This window comes from Sus scrofa, chromosome 4, assembly GCF_054392235.1.
Source record: "Sus scrofa isolate SSC_HxYL_T2T_F1_AM1 chromosome 4, Sscrofa_HxYL_maternal_Yorkshire_Landrace_v2.0, whole genome shotgun sequence".
NCBI lineage: Eukaryota > Metazoa > Chordata > Mammalia > Artiodactyla > Suidae > Sus > Sus scrofa.
Window position 1 is genome coordinate 25870544 of NC_139386.1, and position 20555 is coordinate 25891098.

General features: G+C 32.3%; 1 protein-coding gene across 5 annotated transcripts in view; it reads left to right on the forward strand.

Annotated features, from left to right (window-relative positions):
- The window catches only part of CSMD3 (CUB and Sushi multiple domains 3), a 1221352-nt gene that overhangs the window by 1130348 nt on the left and 70449 nt on the right, over positions 1-20555 (forward strand). For all 5 annotated transcript variants that reach the window (XM_021090582.2, XM_021090584.2, XM_021090585.2 and 2 more), the window contains 5 exons: positions 426-620; positions 3508-3681; positions 14622-14795; positions 18099-18272; positions 18985-19170. In XM_021090582.2, the coding sequence (XP_020946241.2) occupies positions 426-620; positions 3508-3681; positions 14622-14795; positions 18099-18272; positions 18985-19170 (903 nt within the window). The remainder of the gene's footprint in view (positions 1-425; positions 621-3507; positions 3682-14621; positions 14796-18098; positions 18273-18984; positions 19171-20555) is intronic.

A 20555-nucleotide genomic window follows, 5' to 3' on the forward strand; every position in this document is an offset into this window, starting at 1 on the left:
TAAATCAGCGTCAAGCAAATGAGACAATATTAACAAACTAATATTGGAATGATTCATCACTAAAATTATACTTTATGTCTTCCTATAATAAGGAGTGAATTTGGATATGATAATCCCCCCCCCCCAAAAAAAGAAGGAGTGGAAATAATAGAGTAGAGGTAAGTCAGTAATAGGGATTCTAGGTATATGGAAGAATATGTACAAAGACTTTCATATGTGAAATAACATATTCAAGGAATTGCCAATAGTACCATATTGGGAATGGAAAAGATTAACATGAAAAAAAATTCTAAAGGTTTTTTTTATGGCACAAAAGTGAACGAAATAAGGAAGTGGTGAGCTAAGGATGGGATAGACATGAGTTATAGTTAAGACATAGAGCAGACATGACAGACTTAGCATTTATCTTCTTGGTTTTTGTATAGTCGTTACATGTCCAAGCATCAACTCCTTTACTTTGGAACATGGAAGGTGGAGAATTGTGAATGGCTCCCATTATGAATACAAAACCAAGGTAGTTTTCAGCTGTGACCCTGGTTATCATGGACTAGGTCCTGCTTCAATTGAGTGTCTTCCTAATGGTACCTGGAGTTGGAGAAATGAAAGACCATATTGCCAAAGTAAGCATACACTCTCATAAACTTTTTTTCATTTTTAAATTTGTATAGTTGACTTACAATGTTGTGATAATTTCTGCTGTACATCAAAGTGATTCAGCTACGCATATACACATACCCATTCTCTTTCTGATTCTTTTCCCATATAGATCATCACACAATGTTGTGTAGAGTTCTCTGTGATATATAGCAGGTCCCTGTTGGCCAATTATTCCATATACCTCAGTGTTTATGTGCCAATCCCAAACCCCCAGTCCATCCCACCCCCTCCCCCACCTATCCCCTTTGCTAACCCTAAGTTTTTCAAAGTCTCTTAAACCTACTTCCTAAGTAGTCCTTGGTGATTGAATTGCTTTATCACTTCTTTTTTTCCACACACCTTAGGGCAATAACAAGGAAACTTTATTTAAAGGGTCATTTATTCTCAAGTCATCTTAAAATTTTGTAACTGTTTTTGGTATTTGTAAATGGTTATAAAAAAAGAAACCAAGGGCTTTGTATTCAAAATTTCTGTGCTTGGATTCTAGGTCTATCATTGACTAAAATAACTAGGCATTGCTTTTAGCCTTTCACATGTATTAATTCATTTATTCCTTAGATCCCATCCTATAAATCAGTTGATATTTTATTTATTTTATAAAAAATGAATCTGAGCCCAAGATTTAATCATGTTATATACGTCACAAAGCTTATAAACGGTGGGGAATTTGGTTTCAAACCCAAGGAGTCTGATTATAACTTCTCTTGTTTGATATTATATCATGTTTATTCTATTTCTTAAACTAAAAAAAAATATAATAATACTTATGTCATTAGTTATTACCTCATAGTTTTATAAAGATTTAATGATGTGACATATTAAAAAATCAGCTAGAATCCGATTCATAGCAGCAGCTCAATAAATATTTATTGAATAAAATTGAACATTTTAGTCATTCTGTTTTCATGCATTCTTATAATACAAATGGCCTTTGTCTAATGAAGACAGGCTAACTGAACATAGGATAATCAGATGAAATATCTTGAACTTCCTTTGCGTTTCTTCACTGCATTTATTGACTGTTTACTTCATGCCAGGAAATGTGCTAGGCTGAAAATTCATCCTTTTATTATGTGTTCAATACAACTCTATGGCATTTATTGTATATATACATAATTTACAAATAAATTAATAAAAATATATCTAACTAAGATTATGGTGGCTAAAAATGTTTAATGTAAGAGACAACTCCCTCTATGTAGTAAATACACAAGTACCTGTAATACTTTACATATAAATATTCTATTTTGCAATTTATCTTCTTAATCTCTATGTAAGCAGAGGACTTTGAGGTTGCCATTTTTATATTGATGAATTAAAATCTCAAAATACATAAGTAAATTACATATTCTAAAATATGATATACATATTTGTAAACTTTTGTCTTATTCTTTCAGTTTTTCACCCAGGACCTTTCTCTTCTTCGAGCTTTTTTGTTTTTCCATTGTAATTTATTTTAAAAGGCGCATGGTTTAGGGATATTTCAAGGATTTAGGAAAAATTTATCTACAACGTACTTATTAATTTAATCAGAGATTGAACAAATATTTGTCTGGTTTCTTTGTGTTCAATACTTTAGTATTAGAAGAATTTAAGTTATATAGATCAGGTTCCTGCCCACATGTGAGAATTAGAAAGGAGGAAGACAAGAATGTGTGAATTGCAATTCAGTGAGAAAAATGGAAAAAATAATATTTTAGGGGGCCTCCATTTATTCATCTTTGAAATAATATAAATATCAACATTATTAATATTGAAATAATATAAATATCACCATTATTAATATTAGTAAATATTGTAGCTACCTCAAAAGATTATTTGAGGGCTAAGTTCAAAACAATCATTACATTTAAAATTGTATATTAACTTTTTAGAAGTCTGCAAATTTTCTGTTTGTCAATCTAATAACCCCCTAAAGCCTAGAGCTAGAAGCCAAGGTTGAAGCCAGAATAAATTCTGGTGGTTAAGCATTCAATTCTAGAATGAGATAGCCAGGTTTAAATTTTTATTTAGCTATTTATAAGCTTTGGAATCTTATTAAAGTTATTTACCTTTTATATGCCCATATCTTGGTGCACACAATTCAATGCATCTACCTCATAGAGTTGTTTTGAGAATTACGTGAGTTAAAGCATTGATAATAGTGTCTGGAAAAATATATGCACTCAAAAAACACTAATATTGTTTTTATTCTAGAAAGAAGTTTCATTTGGTGATCTTTAAATATAAAGGAGTCATATAAAAATATAAAAGGAGTAATATAAAAAGGTTGGGTTCTGAATGACCTAGCAAGTCAGTGAATCTGTATTTTTCAGTTTTTTAAAACCTAAAAACAAAATATGAATATAATTATATCTAATGGTTCTTGTGAGAAACGAATGGTATTTCACATGTAAAGGGCTTTGTAAACCGTAGAAAGCTCAACAAAAATTAAGTATAATTATGATCTTAGATAATGAGGAAAGTTTGGTTTGATAAATCAAAGATTGCCCAATGTCACTTGCTGAGTCAGAGAAAGACTTTAGACTAATGAATTGTCCTTCCTTTAATCTTGTGGATTTATTTTTTTCACTACAACCTGCTGAGTGACCAGGTTGGCTAAGCAAAAAATGCGAACAAAATAGCTTCATCACATGTCACTGTCGCTTACAAGGTTTTATGGGAACTCAAAAGAGATACATTTCAAGTTATGTCATCTATTTTCCCTATACTCTCACAGTCATTCAAACATGTTTTATAGATATCAATCGCAATTTTAAAAACATCAAATCATAGAAATTCAAAATGTTGAAAGTATGATTTTTTACAAGTTCATATTATCTTCAAGCATTTTTTTGAATTGTTTTCAAGTCATATCCTGTGGAGAACTACCTACACCTCCAAATGGAAATAAGATTGGAACTCAAACTTCATACGGGTCAACAGCCATCTTTACCTGTGATTCTGGATTCATGCTTGTGGGTTCTGCTGTTCGGGAATGCCTTTCTTCAGGTCTTTGGAGTGGATCTGAAACCAGATGCCTAGGTAAAGATTTTTATGGCATTTTAACCAAACACCCCAAACCCCTTCCTCTGGAAAGGAGGCAGCACTCTTTCTATAATAAGAGATAACTTATATTCATTCAGTAAGGATGCTAAAAACCAGATAATATGTAAGTTTAAAATATCTTATGGTAGAAAAGCTGTTAAACAGATAACTCTTAAAGTTAGTCAACTAGTATTCCGAGATGATAATCTAATGTCATTAAGAAGAGATGCATTTTCTTGCAGGCACGGTGTAAACAAAAGGTGAAAACTAATTGCTGAAAATTATATGTCTGCATACTTAGCTGGATTAATCCCTGTAGCAGTTAATTCATTCTAAACCATAGTCAATTCTCCTTCCACCTGTTTGCTTAAGGTAGTGAATAAAGAAGAAAAACAATTTGCACACTTAGATATCTTTCCCCCTTTTAACTTCCTAAGATTTCAACCTATGTAGTAGTACTTTCTATTAAAGCTTTACAGATCTATTTTTCATACCTGATTTTAGCCAAATAGAACTTTTTTACCTTAGGGTTTTTAAAATTCATTTTATATATATGTTATGTATATATACATAACACTGTTCATTAAAAGAAACACCTCTTTTATTATTAAAGTATCTTACAATTTATGCTTTATTCTTTTTTCAAATAATTCAATAATTTCATTAATATTAAGAGAAATACATGATTTATGCTTTTTTTCTAAAATTATTTCAAGATACATCAGCAAATATTGAATTAAGTAGTAATGAAAATTTTTTTTGTTACAATTATTTTTTAATAGTTATTTCCCCAATACAATTTTTTTTCTACTGTACAGCATGGTGACCCAGTTACACATACATGTACACATTCTATTCTCACACATTATCATGCTCCATCATAAGTGACTAGACATAGTTCCAAGTGCCACACAGCAGGATCTTATTGCTAATCCATTCCAAAGGCAATAATTTATATCTATTAACCTGAAGCTCCCCAACCACCCCACTCCCTCCCCTTCCCCCTTGGCAACCACAAGTCTATTCTCCAAATCCATGATTTTCTTTTCTGAGGAGATGATCATTTGTGCTGGATGTTAGATTCCACTTATAAGTGATATCATATGGTATTTGTCTTTCTCTTTCTGACCTACTTCACTCAGGATGAGCGTCTCTAGCTCCATCCATGTTGCTGCAAATGGCATGATTTTGTTCTTTTTATGGCTGAGTAGTATTCCATTGTGTCTATATATGACATCTTCCTAATCCAATCATCTGTTGATGGCCATTTGGGTTGTTTCCACGTTTTGGCTATTGTGAATAGTGATGCAATGAACATGTGGGTACACGTGTCTTTTTTAAGGAGAGTTTTGTCTGGATATATGCCCAAGAGTGGGATTGCTGGGTTATATGGTAGTTCTATGTACAGATTTCTAAGGTACTTCCATACTGTTCTCCATAGTGGTTGTACCAGATTACATTCCCACCAACAGTGCAGGAGGGTTCCCTTTTCTCCACACCCCCTCCAGCATTTGTTCTTTGTGTACTTCTTAATGATGGCCATTCTGACTGGTGTGAGGTGGTATCTCATGGGAGTTTTGATTTGCATTTCTCTAATAATCAAGGATGTTGAGCATCTTTTCATGTGCTTGTTAGCCATCTGTATATCTTCCTGGGGAAAATGTCTATTTAGGTCTTTTACCCATTTTTCCATTGGGTTGTTGGCTTTTTTGCTGTTGAGTTGTAGAAGTTGTTTGTATATTCTAGAGATTAAGCCCATGTTAGTTGCATCATTTGAAACTATATTCTTCCCTTCTGTAAGTTGACTTTTTGTTTTCCTTTGCTGTGCAAAAACGTGTCAGTTTGATTAGGTCCCATGGATTTACTCTTATTTCTGTTACTTTGGGAGACTGACCTGAGAAAATATTCATAAATTTAATGTCATAGAATGTTTGCCTATGTTCTCTTCCAGGAGTTTGATGGTGTCTTGTCTTATATTTAAGTCTTTCAACCATTTAAAGTTTATTTTTGTGCATGGTGTGAGAGTGTGTTCTAGTTTCATTGATTTACATGCAGCTGTCCAGGTTTCCCAGCAATACTTGCTGAAAAGACTGTCCTTTCCCCATATTATGTTCTTGCCTCCTTTGTCCAAGATTAATTGACCATAGGTGTCTGGGTTTATTTCTGGGTTCTCTATTCTGTTCCATTGGTCTATATGTCTGTTTTGGTACCAGTACTACACTGTCTTGATCACTGTGGCTTTGTAATATTGCCTGAAGTCTGGGAGAGCTATGCCTCCTTCTTGGTTTTTGCTCCTCAGAATCGCTTTGGCAATTCTGTGTCTTTTGTTGTTCCATATCAATATTTGGATTGTTTGTTCTAGTTCTGTGAAAAATGTCATGGGTAATTTTATAGGGATTGCATTGAAAATTGTTCTAGGGTGTTCCCATTGTGGCTCAGCAGTCATGAGACCAAGTAATATCCATGAGGATGCAGGTTCAATCCCTGGCCTCGTTCAGTGGGTTAAGTATCTAGTTTGGTGTGAGCTATGATGTAGTTCACAGACATAGCTCAGAACTGGTGTTGCTGTGGCTCTGTCATAAGCCAGCAGCAGCTCTCTTTCAACCCCTAACCGGGGAACTTCCACCTGCTGCACATGCAGCCCTAAAAAGCAAAAACAGAAAAGAAAAGAAAGAAAATTGTTCTAATAATTATTCACTTGTCTTTGGGAACAAGGCATAATCTTTTTTGTGTACTAATTTAAAAACTGCTGATTATTATGAACAAGGTAGTGATAAAATCTTTTGTCTCTAAAGTTTTACTATTTAAAATGTTCATGGCAGAAGAGTATGTTTTAGCAATTTAAATACATACTCTTTTGATAATAAGCTTGAAAATATTTATGGTAACATAATCATTATTTGAAACTTAGAAGGGCATATAACTATAGATTTTGGTTAAAATTCCTTTTACTCACCCTCTCAGACATATTTGTTAATAAGTGTACTTGGAAACCTAGTAACAATTATTTCTTTATATGAGTACACATTTCTTTGAATATGCTTTAAGATCATTTTATAAAAAATAAATGGTTAATAAATTATTATGAATTAATATAGGATTAATAATAAATAATTCTTATTAGATTCTAACTTGGTTTTTGGTTATGCTGACTTCAGTTAAAGATTTCTAAGTTTACTTATTCATTTGAAAATATGTATATCAAACTAAATTTATAATACTATATTTTATGACTCTTACCCTGAAGAAATACTATTGTATAGTATATATTATTTCTTGAATATTGTAAATAGAGAGTGGATTTATTCACCTATTTAGAATCCTGATTCTTTTTTCTAAAGATAGGGCATAGGGAGAATATTAATAAGAAAACATTGCCTCTCATTCTAGGAAGACAACAACATTCACCAAATAGGATATAATGTTGACATCTAATATAAATTAAAAAGTATATAGGAGGAAAGCATGATTGCAAAACAAGATCCTAGAATCATATGCTTGACTTGACCTTAAGAATTCATGTAGTCCAGTCATTCTTCTCATGATTGCAAACAACTCCCCCTCATAGCTTTAGATCCTTTTGGCTTAGAATGGCCGCTAGGATATACTTATGGTTTTTTCTTTAAATAGAGTGCATTTGTTATTGAGTAAATTTAGCAGTATATATGCATGATCTCCATGGTAAATTTAAAAAAAATATATTGTTATTGCAAAAAAATTTCACCTAGATTGCATAATTAGCAATTTGTCACATTTGCTTGCCATATTTCTATTCATCCTTCCATGCCTCTGTCAATCCAATTCATTGTATTTTTGATGCATTTTGAAGTTGCTGAATTTGCTACACTTCTTGCTAACTATTTCAATATACATATTAACTAGAGTGCAATATTTTCTCATGGTTCTTGTTTCTTTTTTTATGGTGGCAAATGTACATACAGTGAAATTGTGCATATCATAAATATACTGTTGAATATGTTTTGACAAATGTGTTCACTTGTGCAACTCAAACCACTCTATAGGTATAGAATACTACCATTACCTCAGAAAGTTTCCTTGTGACCCTTTATAGGTCAATCTGCAGCTGTCCTTCCCCCTGCACCCCAAAGCTAACTGTTCTGATTATTTTCACCGTATTGTAGTTCCCACTGTTCTAGAAATTCATATAGATGGAATCTTAAATTATATACTCTTTATGTAAGTATTCTTTCCTCCAAGTTATGTATATCAATTTTTTTAAATCTGAGTAAAATCCCATTGTATGAATATACTACACTTCTACCATTCCCCTGTTGATGGACACATGGACTCTTGTTCGGTTTGGGGCTATTATGAATTAAGCTGCTGTGAACATTTGTGTAAAAGTCTTTCTGTAGACATGTGAATTGATTTCTCTTCAATACTCTGAAATAAAATTCCTGGAGGGTTCCTCTTGTCTAACTTTTTATCCAGCATGTAGTGTAGCCAGTCTTTTATTTTATTCATTCCATTGGGTTCATAGAGGTATCTTTTTTTTTTTTTTTTTTGTCTTTTTGCCTCTTCTAGGGCTGCACTCACAGCATATGGAAGTTCCCTGGCTAGGGATCTAATCGGAGCTGTAGCTGCTGGCCTTCTCCACAGCCACAGCAACTCAGGATCCAAGTCTTGTCTGCGACCCACCCACAGCTGACGGCAACACTGGATCCTTAACCCACTGAACAAGGCCAGGGATTGAACCCACAACCTCATGGTTCCTAGTCAGATTCGTTAGCCACTGAGCCACGATGGGAACTCCTCATAGAGGTATCTTACAAGATTTAATTTTTACAAGATTAATAACTACTGATATCTATAGTTTCTTTTTTTAAAATTGTTATTTCCCCAATACAATTTGTTTCTACTGTAAATTTCCTATCGTTTCTTAAGCCTATTGACCATTTATTCATTTTGCTTTGTGAAACGCTGAAGTATATCAAATTGCCTTTTATTATGAGTTATAGGAGTTCTTTATATATCTTGTCTTTTAATATTTTCTCTCTGCCTATGAGCTACCTATTCATTTCTTTATGGTGTCCTAATAAGGAGTTTTCCATTTTTGTAAAATGCGTCTCTTTTTTTTTTTTTCTTTTTGGTTATTGCTTTTTGTTTAAAAACTTTGGTCCAACCATAAGTCACAAAGATTTTCTTTCATGTTTTCTTCTAGAAGTTTATAGTTTCAGGTCTTACTGTATATCTCTGATTATATTTATTTTTAATTTGTTGTATGTATCAGGAAATAAGATTGGGATTTTATGTTTGTTTATTTTTTTGTTGAGTAGTTTTTATAATAAGTCTTGAAATTTTGTATGTAAATCTTCCAAATTTTTTCTTATTTTTTAGGATGTCTTTGATACTCGGCATTCTTTGTAGTTTCATGTATGTTGTATAATTAACTTATTTTTATTTTTAAAATGCTTGGTAGGATTATGATCAAGATTGCAGTCAATCTATAGATCATTGGGAAGAATTGGCATCTAATAATAAGTCCTCCAGTTCCTAAACACAGTAAAGTTTGTATATTTATTCATTTATTAAGATCTTCTTTTATTTTTGGCTAATAGTAATATTTAAGGAGTTCCTGTCGTGGAGCAGTGGAAATGAATCCTACTAGGAACCATGAGGTTGTGGGTTCAATCCCTGGCCTCGCTTAGTGGGTTAAGGATCCAGTGTTGCTGTGAGCTGTGGTGTAGGTCGCAGATGCAGCTTGGATCCAGCATTGCTTTGGCTGTAGTGTAGGCCAGCAGCTGTAGCTCTGATTAGACCCCTAGCCTAGGAATCTCCATATGCTGTGGGTACAGACCTGTAAAGAGAAAAAGACAAAAAAAAGTTATAAAGAAATATTTATATAGAAATCATATATATCTATTGCTAAATTTATTCCATAGAATTTCTAGTGCATTTACACCATTATAATTTAAAATGTTCATTTTAATTACATTTCCAATTGTTTGCTGGTAGTATAAAAAATAGAGTTATTCAAAATATCTAGTATGCTACAACTTCGAAAGTTCAATTTTAGGATTTTCTTAAAACAGAATTTTCTATGTATATGTTACATGAGCATAGAATAGTTTTACTTTTTTCATTTCCCACTTTTTTCTTCTTCCTCTGTATCATTATATTGAACTGCATAAGGCTCACCAAAAATGTTAAATAGAATTGATGATAGTGGTCATCCTTGTGTTATTTCCTATATCAGGAGGAAAGAATGCAATATTTTATCAGCAAATATAATATGACTTTTTTTAGAGAAAGTTTCCTTATATTCCTAATCATTGTTAATTTTTATCATTATCGGGTACTGAATTTTTCCAAATACTTTTTCTACATCAATTGAAATAGATGCTATATATGTTTTTCTATATATATGTTTTTCTCTTTTATTCTATAAATATGGCAGATGATAGTGGTCAATTTTTAATCTTAAACCAACTTATTTTTTTCTTGATAAACCCAAATAATCATGATGTATTATATATGTAACTATATAGATTTTCTAATTTTTTGAAAAGAATCCTACGTCTGTGTTCATAAAGCACAATTGTTTTCTTGTGTATTTCAAGGTTTAATATTGGGGTTATGATTACCTCATCAAACAAGTTAGGATGTGATTCTTTTTTTCTGTTTTCTAAAAGAGTTTTTGTAAGATTGGTGTTGATTGTTTGTTTGCTCACATTTTTCCTTAAATATTTGTTTGAATTTACCAGTTGAAAAATATGAGCCTAATGGATTTTTTAGGGAAAGGATGTGGTTTAAGAATTCAAATGCTTTATAGAAAAAGGGCTATTCATATTTTCTATTGTATCTTGTGTTAGTTTGGGGCAACAACATTTTCAAAAATGTGTCCTTTTATTCTGAATTGTTAAATGCATCAGTATAGAATAATGGTTTAATTTCTGTAGGCTTTGTAATGAAATCACTTCATTCATTCCTATTATTGGTAATTTTGTTCTCCTTTTGTGTGTGTGTGTGGGTGGGTGGTGTTAGGATTAGCTAGGAGTCTAACACTCTTTTTTTTTTTTTTTAAGCTTCAACCCTTTGATTATCTCATCTCTGTTCCAATAATGTATTTCTCCTGGCTTAGTCTAGCATATCTTCTTTTGTTTTTTAAATTGAGGTGTAGGAGCTCCTATTGTGGCACAGTGGGTAAGCATTCTACTTTAGCCACTTGGGTCACTATGGAAGCACAGGTTCAATCTCTGGCCCAATGCAGTGGGTTAAAAGATCTGGTGTTGCTGTGGCTATGGAGGAACAGTTTCCTAGCCTATGAACTTTCATATACCACGGGTGCAGCCCTAAAAAAAAATTGAGGTGTATCTGATATATGATATTTTATTAAGCTTCAAGTATACAGCAAAGTGATTCAACATTTGCATGCATAGCAAAATGGTTACCACAATAAGTCTAGTTATCATCAATCATCTTAGAAAGTTAATACAGTAATATTGACTATATCCTCCATGCTGTACATTCTATACCCATGACTTATTTGTTTTATTAGTAGAAGTTTGAACTTAATTCCCTTCACCCATTTCACCTTTTCATTCTTTTTATGACTGAATAGTATACCATGGTGTGTGTGTGTGTGTGTGTGTGTGTGTGTGTGTGTGTGCGCGTGTGCGTGTGTATCATATATTCTTATTGATGAGTATCAGTTGATGGACACTTGTTTTCATATCTTGGCTACTGTAAATTTTGCTGTAGTGAACATAAGGGTGCACATTTTTTTTGAATTAGTGTTTATTTTCTCTCCCTGTGGATAGATTCCCATTAGTGGATTTGCTGGTTCATACAGTAGCTCTATTTTTAATTTTTTAAGAAAACTCTATACTGTTTTCATAGTGGATGGACTAGTTTACATTCTCGCCAAAGGTGCATGGGATTTCCTTTTCTCTACCTTCTCAACAACACTCGTTATTTCTTTTTGTCTTTCTGATAATATACATTCTGTCAAGTGTAAGGCACTTTGTGGTTTTGATTTGAATTTCCCTGATGATTAGTGCTAGTAAGCATCTCTTCATGTGCCTGTTGGCAATTTGTATGTCTTCTTTGGAAAAATGTCTGTTTAGATCCTCTGCCCATTTATTAATTGGATTGTTTGTTTCTGTGGGTTTTTAATAATGTTTTAGATACTCACTCTTTATCAGTTAAATGCTTTTCAAATATTTTCTCTGATGTAGTAGATTGCCTTCTTATTTTGTTGATAGTTTCCTTCACTATGCAAAAGCTTTTTAGTATGATGTAGTCCCATTTGTTTATTTTTGCTTTGGTTGTCCTGTCAAGGAGACAGAACTGAAAAATAACTATTAAGAATGATGTCAAACAGCATGCTGCATGTTTTCTTCCAGAAGTTTATGGTTTCAGATCTTATATTTTTTAATCCATTTGGAGTTTATTTTTATACGTAGGGTAATAAAGTTACCCAATTTCATTATTTTGCATGTAGTGGTCCAATTTTCCAACACCATTTATTTTATTTATTTTTTATTTTTTTGGAGCCACACATGCAGCATATGAAAGTTCCCAGGCTAAGGGTTGAATCAGAGCTACAGCTGCCAACCTAAGTCACAGCCACAGCCACATGGTATCTGAGCCACATCTGTGATCTACAGCACAGCTCATGGCAACACTGAATCCTTAACCCACTGAACAAAGCCAGGGATCTAACCTGCATCCTCATGGATACTAGTTGGGTTTGTTACCACTGAGCCACAATGGGAACTCCTTCAACACCATTTATCGAAGAGACCTTTTCCTCATTTTATATTTTTGCTTTCTTCATCATAGATTAATTGACCATATAAGTCTGAGTTTTATTTCTGGATTCTCTATTCTGTTCCAGTGACTATATATTTGTTTTTGTGCCAGCACCATACTGTTTTGATTACTATAGCTTTGTTGTATAGTTTGAAATAATGTAGTATGATACCTCTAGATTTGTTCTTTCTCAAGATTGTTTTGGCTATTTGGATTTTCATTCAAACTTTAGAGTTATTTGCTTTAATTATGTGAAAAGTGTTATGGGTATTTTGATAAGAATTGCACTGAGTCTGTATGTTTCCTTGGGGAGTATGGTCATTTTAACAATATTAGTTCTTTAACCCATGAACATGGGATATCTTTCCATGTGTTTGTGTCATCTTTAATTTCTTTCATCAAGGTCTGATAGTTTTTTTTTCCAAGTACAAGTCTTTCACCTCCTTGGTTAGATATATTCTTGGATATTTTTTGATGCAATTGTAAATAAATGGATTATTTTCTTAATTTATCTTTCTGATTTTTTATTATGGTATATAAAAATGCAGTGAATTTCTGTATATTAGTTTTGTATACTACAACTGCACTGAATTCATTTATTCTAATAGTTTCTCAGTATCATCTTTAGAATTTTCTGTATATATCTGCAAATAGTTTCAGTTTTACATCTCTTCCAATTTGGATGCATTTTATTTCTTTTCTGTGTTTGATTGCTGTGGCTAGGGTTTCCAATACTATGTTGAATAAAATGGGGAGAATGAGTGACCTTGACTTGTACCTGATCTTAGAGGAAAAGCTTTTAGCTTTTCACTGTTTGAAATGATATTGGCTATAGGTTTTGTCATATATGGCCTTTGTTATGCTAAGATACTTCATCTATATCCACTTTATTGAGAGAGAGTTCTTAACACAAAGGTATGTTGCGACATTGGCATTTTTTTTCCTGCACTTATAGAGATGATCATATGGTTTTATCTTTTATTATTTTACCTTGTTTATTTTATTTTTTATTTATATATTTTTATTTATATATTTTAATTATTTTATTTTACTTTAATGTGGTGTATCATAGTTTTTTTTTTCTTTTATCCCTGGAATAAATCTCACTTGATCATACCATATGATCCTTTTAATATTTTGCTGAATTTAGTTTGCCAATATTTTTTTGCTAAGGTTTTCATCTATATTCATCAGGGATATTGGCCTTTAGTTTTCGTATTCTGTGGTGTCCTTATTTTTGTATCAGGGTAATACTGGTCTCCTAAAGTAATTTTAGAAGCTTCCCTATCCTTTAATTTTTTGAGAGAGTTTAAGAAATTATTAAATTTTCTTTGAATGTTTGGTAGAATTCACTGTTAAAACCAGCTGGTCTTGGACTTTTGTTTGTTCAGAGATTTTTGATTAGTATTTCAATCTGTGTACTAGTGATTAATTCTATTCAGATTTTCTAATTCTTCAAGATTCAGTCTTGAAATATTGTAAATTTCTAGAGATTTATACATTTCTTCTAGATTGTCCAATTTGTTGGTGTATAATTGCTCCTTGTAGTCTCTCATAAGTCTGTGTATTTCTATGCTATCAATTGTAATTTCTCCTCTTTCATTTCTGATATTATTCATTTGAACCATCTCTATTTTTAAAGAAATAATTGTTAACTTATGTACTGCCTCTATTGTTCTTCTATTTTCTATTTCCTTGATTTCTATAAATGCCTTTAATATATTCTTCTATCTACTTGTTTTGGCTTTTTGTCTCTTTTATTTTGTTCTTCTTTTTTCTTATTCATAAGTGGATTTTGTAATTCTATATCTTTCTTATTTTCTAATAAAAGAATTTAACACTGTAAAGTCCCTCACTGAGCACTACTTTATATGTATTCCTAAAATTTTGATATGCTATATTTTCATTTTTATAAAGAGTGAAATTTTTTCTAATTTCTCCTAGGCCCAAGTTTTACTAAAGTGTGTTCTTTTAATCCCCAAATATCTGGCATTTTGCTAAGTATCTTATAGTTATGTTTGTGTTATACAATTATGTTTGCATTATTTGTGGCATACTTCTAAGTAAACATTTAAAGATTAGTAAATGTTATATATGTATATAAATATTTACGTAAATCTTAGATCATAATATTAAAAATATTACTTGTTGACCCATTTCAGCGGGTCACTGTGGAGTTCCAGAGCTTATTGTTAATGGTCAAGTCATTGGAGAAAATTATGGATACAGAGACACTGTTGTTTACCAATGTAATCCTGGTTTTCGACTGATTGGTTCTTCAGTGAGAATATGTCAACAGGATCACAACTGGTCTGGTCAACTTCCATCCTGTGTGCGTAAGTAAGCATGACAGAAATACTTAGAGACCTCTGTGAAGTTCTCATGCAGTTACAAGTAGTATTTATTAGATAAGATAAATGACTATATAAACAGTCTTATACATATGTATATCTGTGTGTATGTATGTATTTAAGAACTAAGTTCTCAAAATGCATTTTCCTACAGCTACACACTATCCTTTAATATGAATGTGTTCAGCAACATATAAAAACATCCACTATGAAAGTGAGGGAAAATAATAGAATGTGTGTCATACTTTTTGAATTTGGAAGAATTTTGGAATTGTTTTAATAAAGGATATCACTAGTTCAATAAATATCCATCTGATCTTTTAAGTTAATTTAAATATGAATTCACATATGAAGGATAAAATAAATTTTAAAATAATATTTTTATTATCATTCTTTAAATATACCTGCTGTGCATATCAGTGTTTTGTTTTGTTTTTTTTTAATTTTATTGTAGGGCTACACCCATGGCACATGGAGGTTCTCAGGCTTTGGGATCGAATCAGAGCCGCAGCTGCCGGCCTACACCCCAGCCACAGCAATGTGGGATCTGATCTGTATCTGTGACCTACCCCAAAGCTCATGGCAACATCAGATCCTTAACCCACTGAGCAAGGCCAAGGATCGAACCTGAATCCTCATGGATGCTAGTCAGATTCGTTTCCTCTGAGCCATGATGGGAACTACCATAGTAGTAGTTAATGATCTCTTATTATGTATACAGTATGAATTTGCTCATTATGCATTTATTGTAACAGTTATACTATAAAATAAGAATGTAATTGAATAACTATCGTACTTTTTCTTACTCCACTAAATACCCAGAAGTACACAGTATTTCACATCACAATCCTATTTTGGACTGGAAAGTAAATTATCCATATATTTATTAGTTTTTTCCTAATAAGTTCCATTACCAATAACTGACATAATCCCTAATTATGTTAAAATCTGTGTTAGGAAATGAGAATAAACACTGTAAATATGTTGTAATTGTAACATTGCAGAATCAAATGAGGCTGTAGAGATTTGGGAGGCTTCAGAGAAATAATGTCTGAGGCATTTACTAAAGATTTACAGGAAATACTTAATTTGTGGATAGTTACATCAGTATTTATAAATTCCACCATCGTTAAATTCTTATCCAATCGACAGAAATTTATTGGAGTTCTAGTTTCATGGAAGATACATTAGTGTATTGAGATGTATTAGGATAATAGAATATATAGTTAACAAACTACTTTCATAAGGTACTTGTGCATATGTGTGTGCATGTGCTCACACACACACACACACCCCTCGACTGATGAGTTAAAGACAGCAATATCATGCTTGGGTTGCCCTAGGTTTTTTTTTTTGCCTTTCATTTATATAAAAGCACAGCCAACTAATACCACTATTTTTCTTGCTGAATAATTGAGAATATAAATGGAAATTGGCCCGTGGGGTAAAACTAGTTCCTTTATTGATAATTTTAAACAAGAATAACATGCCGTTACATTTCCAAATGAGTAGTTTGACATTAACAATACAACTGAAAATTAATTGCTCTTGGGTCATATAGAAAGCACTAAAAGTGGCTATGGTCTTTCACTGTGCCCAATTAAAAAACAGTATTACTGGAATTGCTGTGATTAATAAAGTGAAATAATGCAATAAAACAATTCACAGAAATACAGTGTTTGGGAAAAGCCGCACTACATAAAATCTAGACAAGAATTATAACATTAAAAGGATTTAAATTCATTATTATTTTTTTCTACTGTACAGCATGGGGACTGAAGAAATAAAAATTAATAAATAAAAGGTTTTTAATACTTCATCCAGCCAATGCCATAATTTCCAAACAAAACTGTGCAAAATTTTCCAATATCAATAGTGAAGAATATACACCAATATGGTTGATTGGTTTAGAGAATATTAATTTTGATATCTCAAAATATTAAGGAGAATTCTAACATAGCATCAGGCATTATTTTTATTGTTCACATCATGTAGTCATTAAATTATTCTTCAACACACTTTTGCTTATTTGTTATTATTAAAATGACTGTATAAAATTAAATAAAATTATTTCAAAATAATATACAAAAAATGCCTTCATTTATTTTCAATTTTTTTTTAAAGGTGCAGTGTAAATGATTTTTTAAATTTTTATTTATTCATTGATTTATTTATTTTTGCTTTTTAGGGCCGCACCCATGGCATATGGATGTTTCCAGGCTAGGGGGTGGAATCAGAGCTACAACTATCAAACTCTATCATAGCTCATAGCAACACCAGGTCTCTGATCCACTGAGCAAGGCCAGGGATCGAACCTGTATCATCATGGATACTAGTTGGATTTATTTCCACAACCACAACTCCTAGAAAAGGAAATTTGGTTCAGTTTCATTATTTTTGCTTGTTAAACTAGTGACATGAATTTCAGTCTTTCCCAGATGTCTTTGAACTGTAGTATTCTTCCCTAAACAGAAATAGAAAAAGTGAAAAGCTACCATGGAGGAGTTCCCATTGTGGCTCTCTGGGTTAAAACCTAACTAGTATCCATGAGGATGTGGGTTTGATCCTTGGTCTTGTTCAGTGAGTTAAGGATCCATCCCGGACTCCCTCGGTTGGGTTAAGGATCTGGCATTGGTACAAGCTACGGTGTAGGTTGCTGATGTGGCTTGGGTCCCGTGTTGGTGTGACTGTGGTGCAGGCGGATGCTGCTCTAAAGAAACAAAAAAGCTACCAGGGAGTTCCCGTTATGGCGCAGTGGTTAACGAATCCGACTAGGAACCATAGGGTTGCGGGTTCAGTTCCTGCCCTTGCTCAGTGGGTTAACGATCTGGCGTTGCCGTGAGCTGTGGTGTAGGTCGCAGACGCGGCTCGGATCCCGCGTTGCTGTAGCTCTGGTGTAGGCCGGTGGCTACAGCTCCGATTGTACCCTTAGCCTGGGAATCTCCATATGCCGCAGAAGCGGCCCAAGAAATAGGAAAAAGACAAAAAAAAAAAAACAAAACAAAACAAAAAACGCTACCAGGAGACTTAAACGTCCATGCACTACTTGCATAAAATTATCACAATTATAAATAATAATCTATTTACTAATATAGTATTTCACTATATAGACTATTTTGACATTCTGAATTGTTCCTTTACATTAATGAAATTACTTTAAGTATATTTTCATATAAAAGTGGCTTTCTTTCCATGTTGTTTGAAATGATTAAGTATGATTTTCATGGGATTATTGATAACCAAATATTTTGTTCTTTGCTCTCCCCCTTTCTGCTCCATTGTTATTAGCTGTGAGCTGTGGTCATCCTGGAAGTCCAATTTATGGAAGGACAAGTGGAAATGGATTCAACTTCAATGATGTGGTAACATTCTCTTGCAACACTGGGTATCTCATGCAAGGGCCAACAAAAGCACAGTGTCAGGCCAACAGACAGTGGAGCCATCCTCCACCAGTGTGCAAAGGTAAAATCTAACTCTATTCCAGCTTAGAGTATGGTAATAATGTGTCCGTGTAAACACAGATGATAACTTTTGAAACAGCTTGGGCAGAACAGTACAAAATTTTCAGCTAATTAAAGATTTCTTAATTTTTAACATTTTCTTAAAGTTAAAACTGGCAAAACTTGATTTCAGCTACTTAATTGAGTTATCTTCTGCCTATTTTTGGCTGCATGTAAAGTCGTAAAGATCATTTTTACTTTCAGTTTGTTTCATAACTATTGGAACTTGTCTTTTCGATTTATTTTTTTCATATTTTTGGAAAGGCAATATTTGAGACCCAAATTATCATGATACCTGTATTGAAGGTTTATTTATTGTTTTCTTTATAGACACAGATGAAAGAGAATTGTTTTGTATTTTTTCCATTTGCAAAGAGGTATATTTCATATTGTCTGGTAAAATAAAACCAAATTATCATTTCCTGCATTTTAAATGGTTTAACTTAAAAGGCATCATTTTTTATAAATCTGTACTCTGCATAATATTTATGGAATTGCTATAGTTTGTTTGAAACAGTTTTTCAAAAAAGTTTTCCTTTTTCTAATATTTTCACCCTTAGAAATTTCAGTCCGTTATACTCATAGTTCATATGTTGATTTTATTCCTTGAATCTTTGATTTGTTTGATTAAATTTCTGGTGGAAATCTATATTACATATTTGTCTTTTGTTTAGTGGTCAACTGTTCTGATCCTGGAATTCCAGCTAATTCCAAAAGAGAAAGTAAAATAGAACATGGAAACTTTACCTATGGCACTGTGGTATTCTATGACTGCAATCCTGGATATTTCTTATTTGGATCTTCAGTTTTGATATGTCAACCAAATGGACAATGGGACAAACCTTTACCAGAATGTATCAGTAAGTAGATAATGTGTACTCTTCCTTAAGAAAATGCCTTGGCAGCAACATGGATGTTTATTGTCTTTATGAGATACCTAGAAGGAAGTATATTGATTGTATTATTTGTTTTGAAAATGTACTTCCCTATATTCTGCCAACTCAATGCCCAAATGCCATTTTTATTAACATTAAAGTGATTAATATTTCTCTATCATCCATTTATTTTGAATCTTCAGGGAGCAGATAGGCTATTAAAAGCAGATATATGTCATACTCTAAGATGTTCCATGAGAGGCAACTATATTTTTATTTTCTTTTGTACTAATATTACAAATTTCATCTGAAGCAAAATTGGTCTTATATAAACAATCACTAGAGCTTCAAAATACTCGAGAATTTAGACAAAGCTTTACTTAAAAACATTGACTTTAAATATTTATTACATACAGATACATGCATATATGAATGTAGTGTTAATACAGATCATCCTCCAAATCAGTCAGCATTTGAATGTGTTTTGTAATATGTTGTTGGAGTTATAGAATATAAATAGAATAAATTAAAGTGAATATGCATATAATTAATTATGCATATAATTAGTGAGAAAATAATTAATAGAAATAAATCAAGATTATGTGAAGACATGGAAAAACAAACGTGAATTCTAGGAATTCAGTCAGCTGATAGGTCTCAAATATAGTCACATCTCAGAGTTGATGAATCTTGGACATGATAGGAAAGAAAAGAATTTTATAGATTGAAGGAGTAGTGTATTGAGAAATCATTGTGCAAGTAATTTTTTGGTTATAGTAAATTTCTAAGTTATAAAATTATTTTATAATGATGTTTTATTTTGAGGTACTTTATATTCATGGGGTAAGTTTTTTTGACAAATTTGTGACATCATTCATGTACTCACTCATGTTCTAATAAAAACACAAAACTTTATATGGTGTAAAGGCTTAAGTAATTCATTCACTTAGCTTTGTGAGACTACAATATTAAAGTTAAAAATCCTTTGTGGAATCTGTAAACATGATTTTCGTAGCTCTCTTATACATTTTATCCATTTTTATTTCCTGTGTCACTTCTTGGTAGTGTAAATTATTACTCAGGGGCTTTATTTATGACGCCTTCTGTGCTAGTTGGGAATTTGGAGTCATTTTGTGCTGGATATTTTTCCAAGTTAAAGCTAAAAGTGGTCACACAGTATGCTACCAAGCTACTAATAGCTTATAAAGAGAATTCTCAGTGTATTAACATCGGATTCTGTTATGCTTACCTGTGTTTTGGTTGATAATCCACTAATTATTCTCTTTATATAGTATAGTTTATTCATTAATGTTCTGGAGTGGAATCATTCTAGACTACATTATATGTAATCTAGATTGTGTTACAGATCC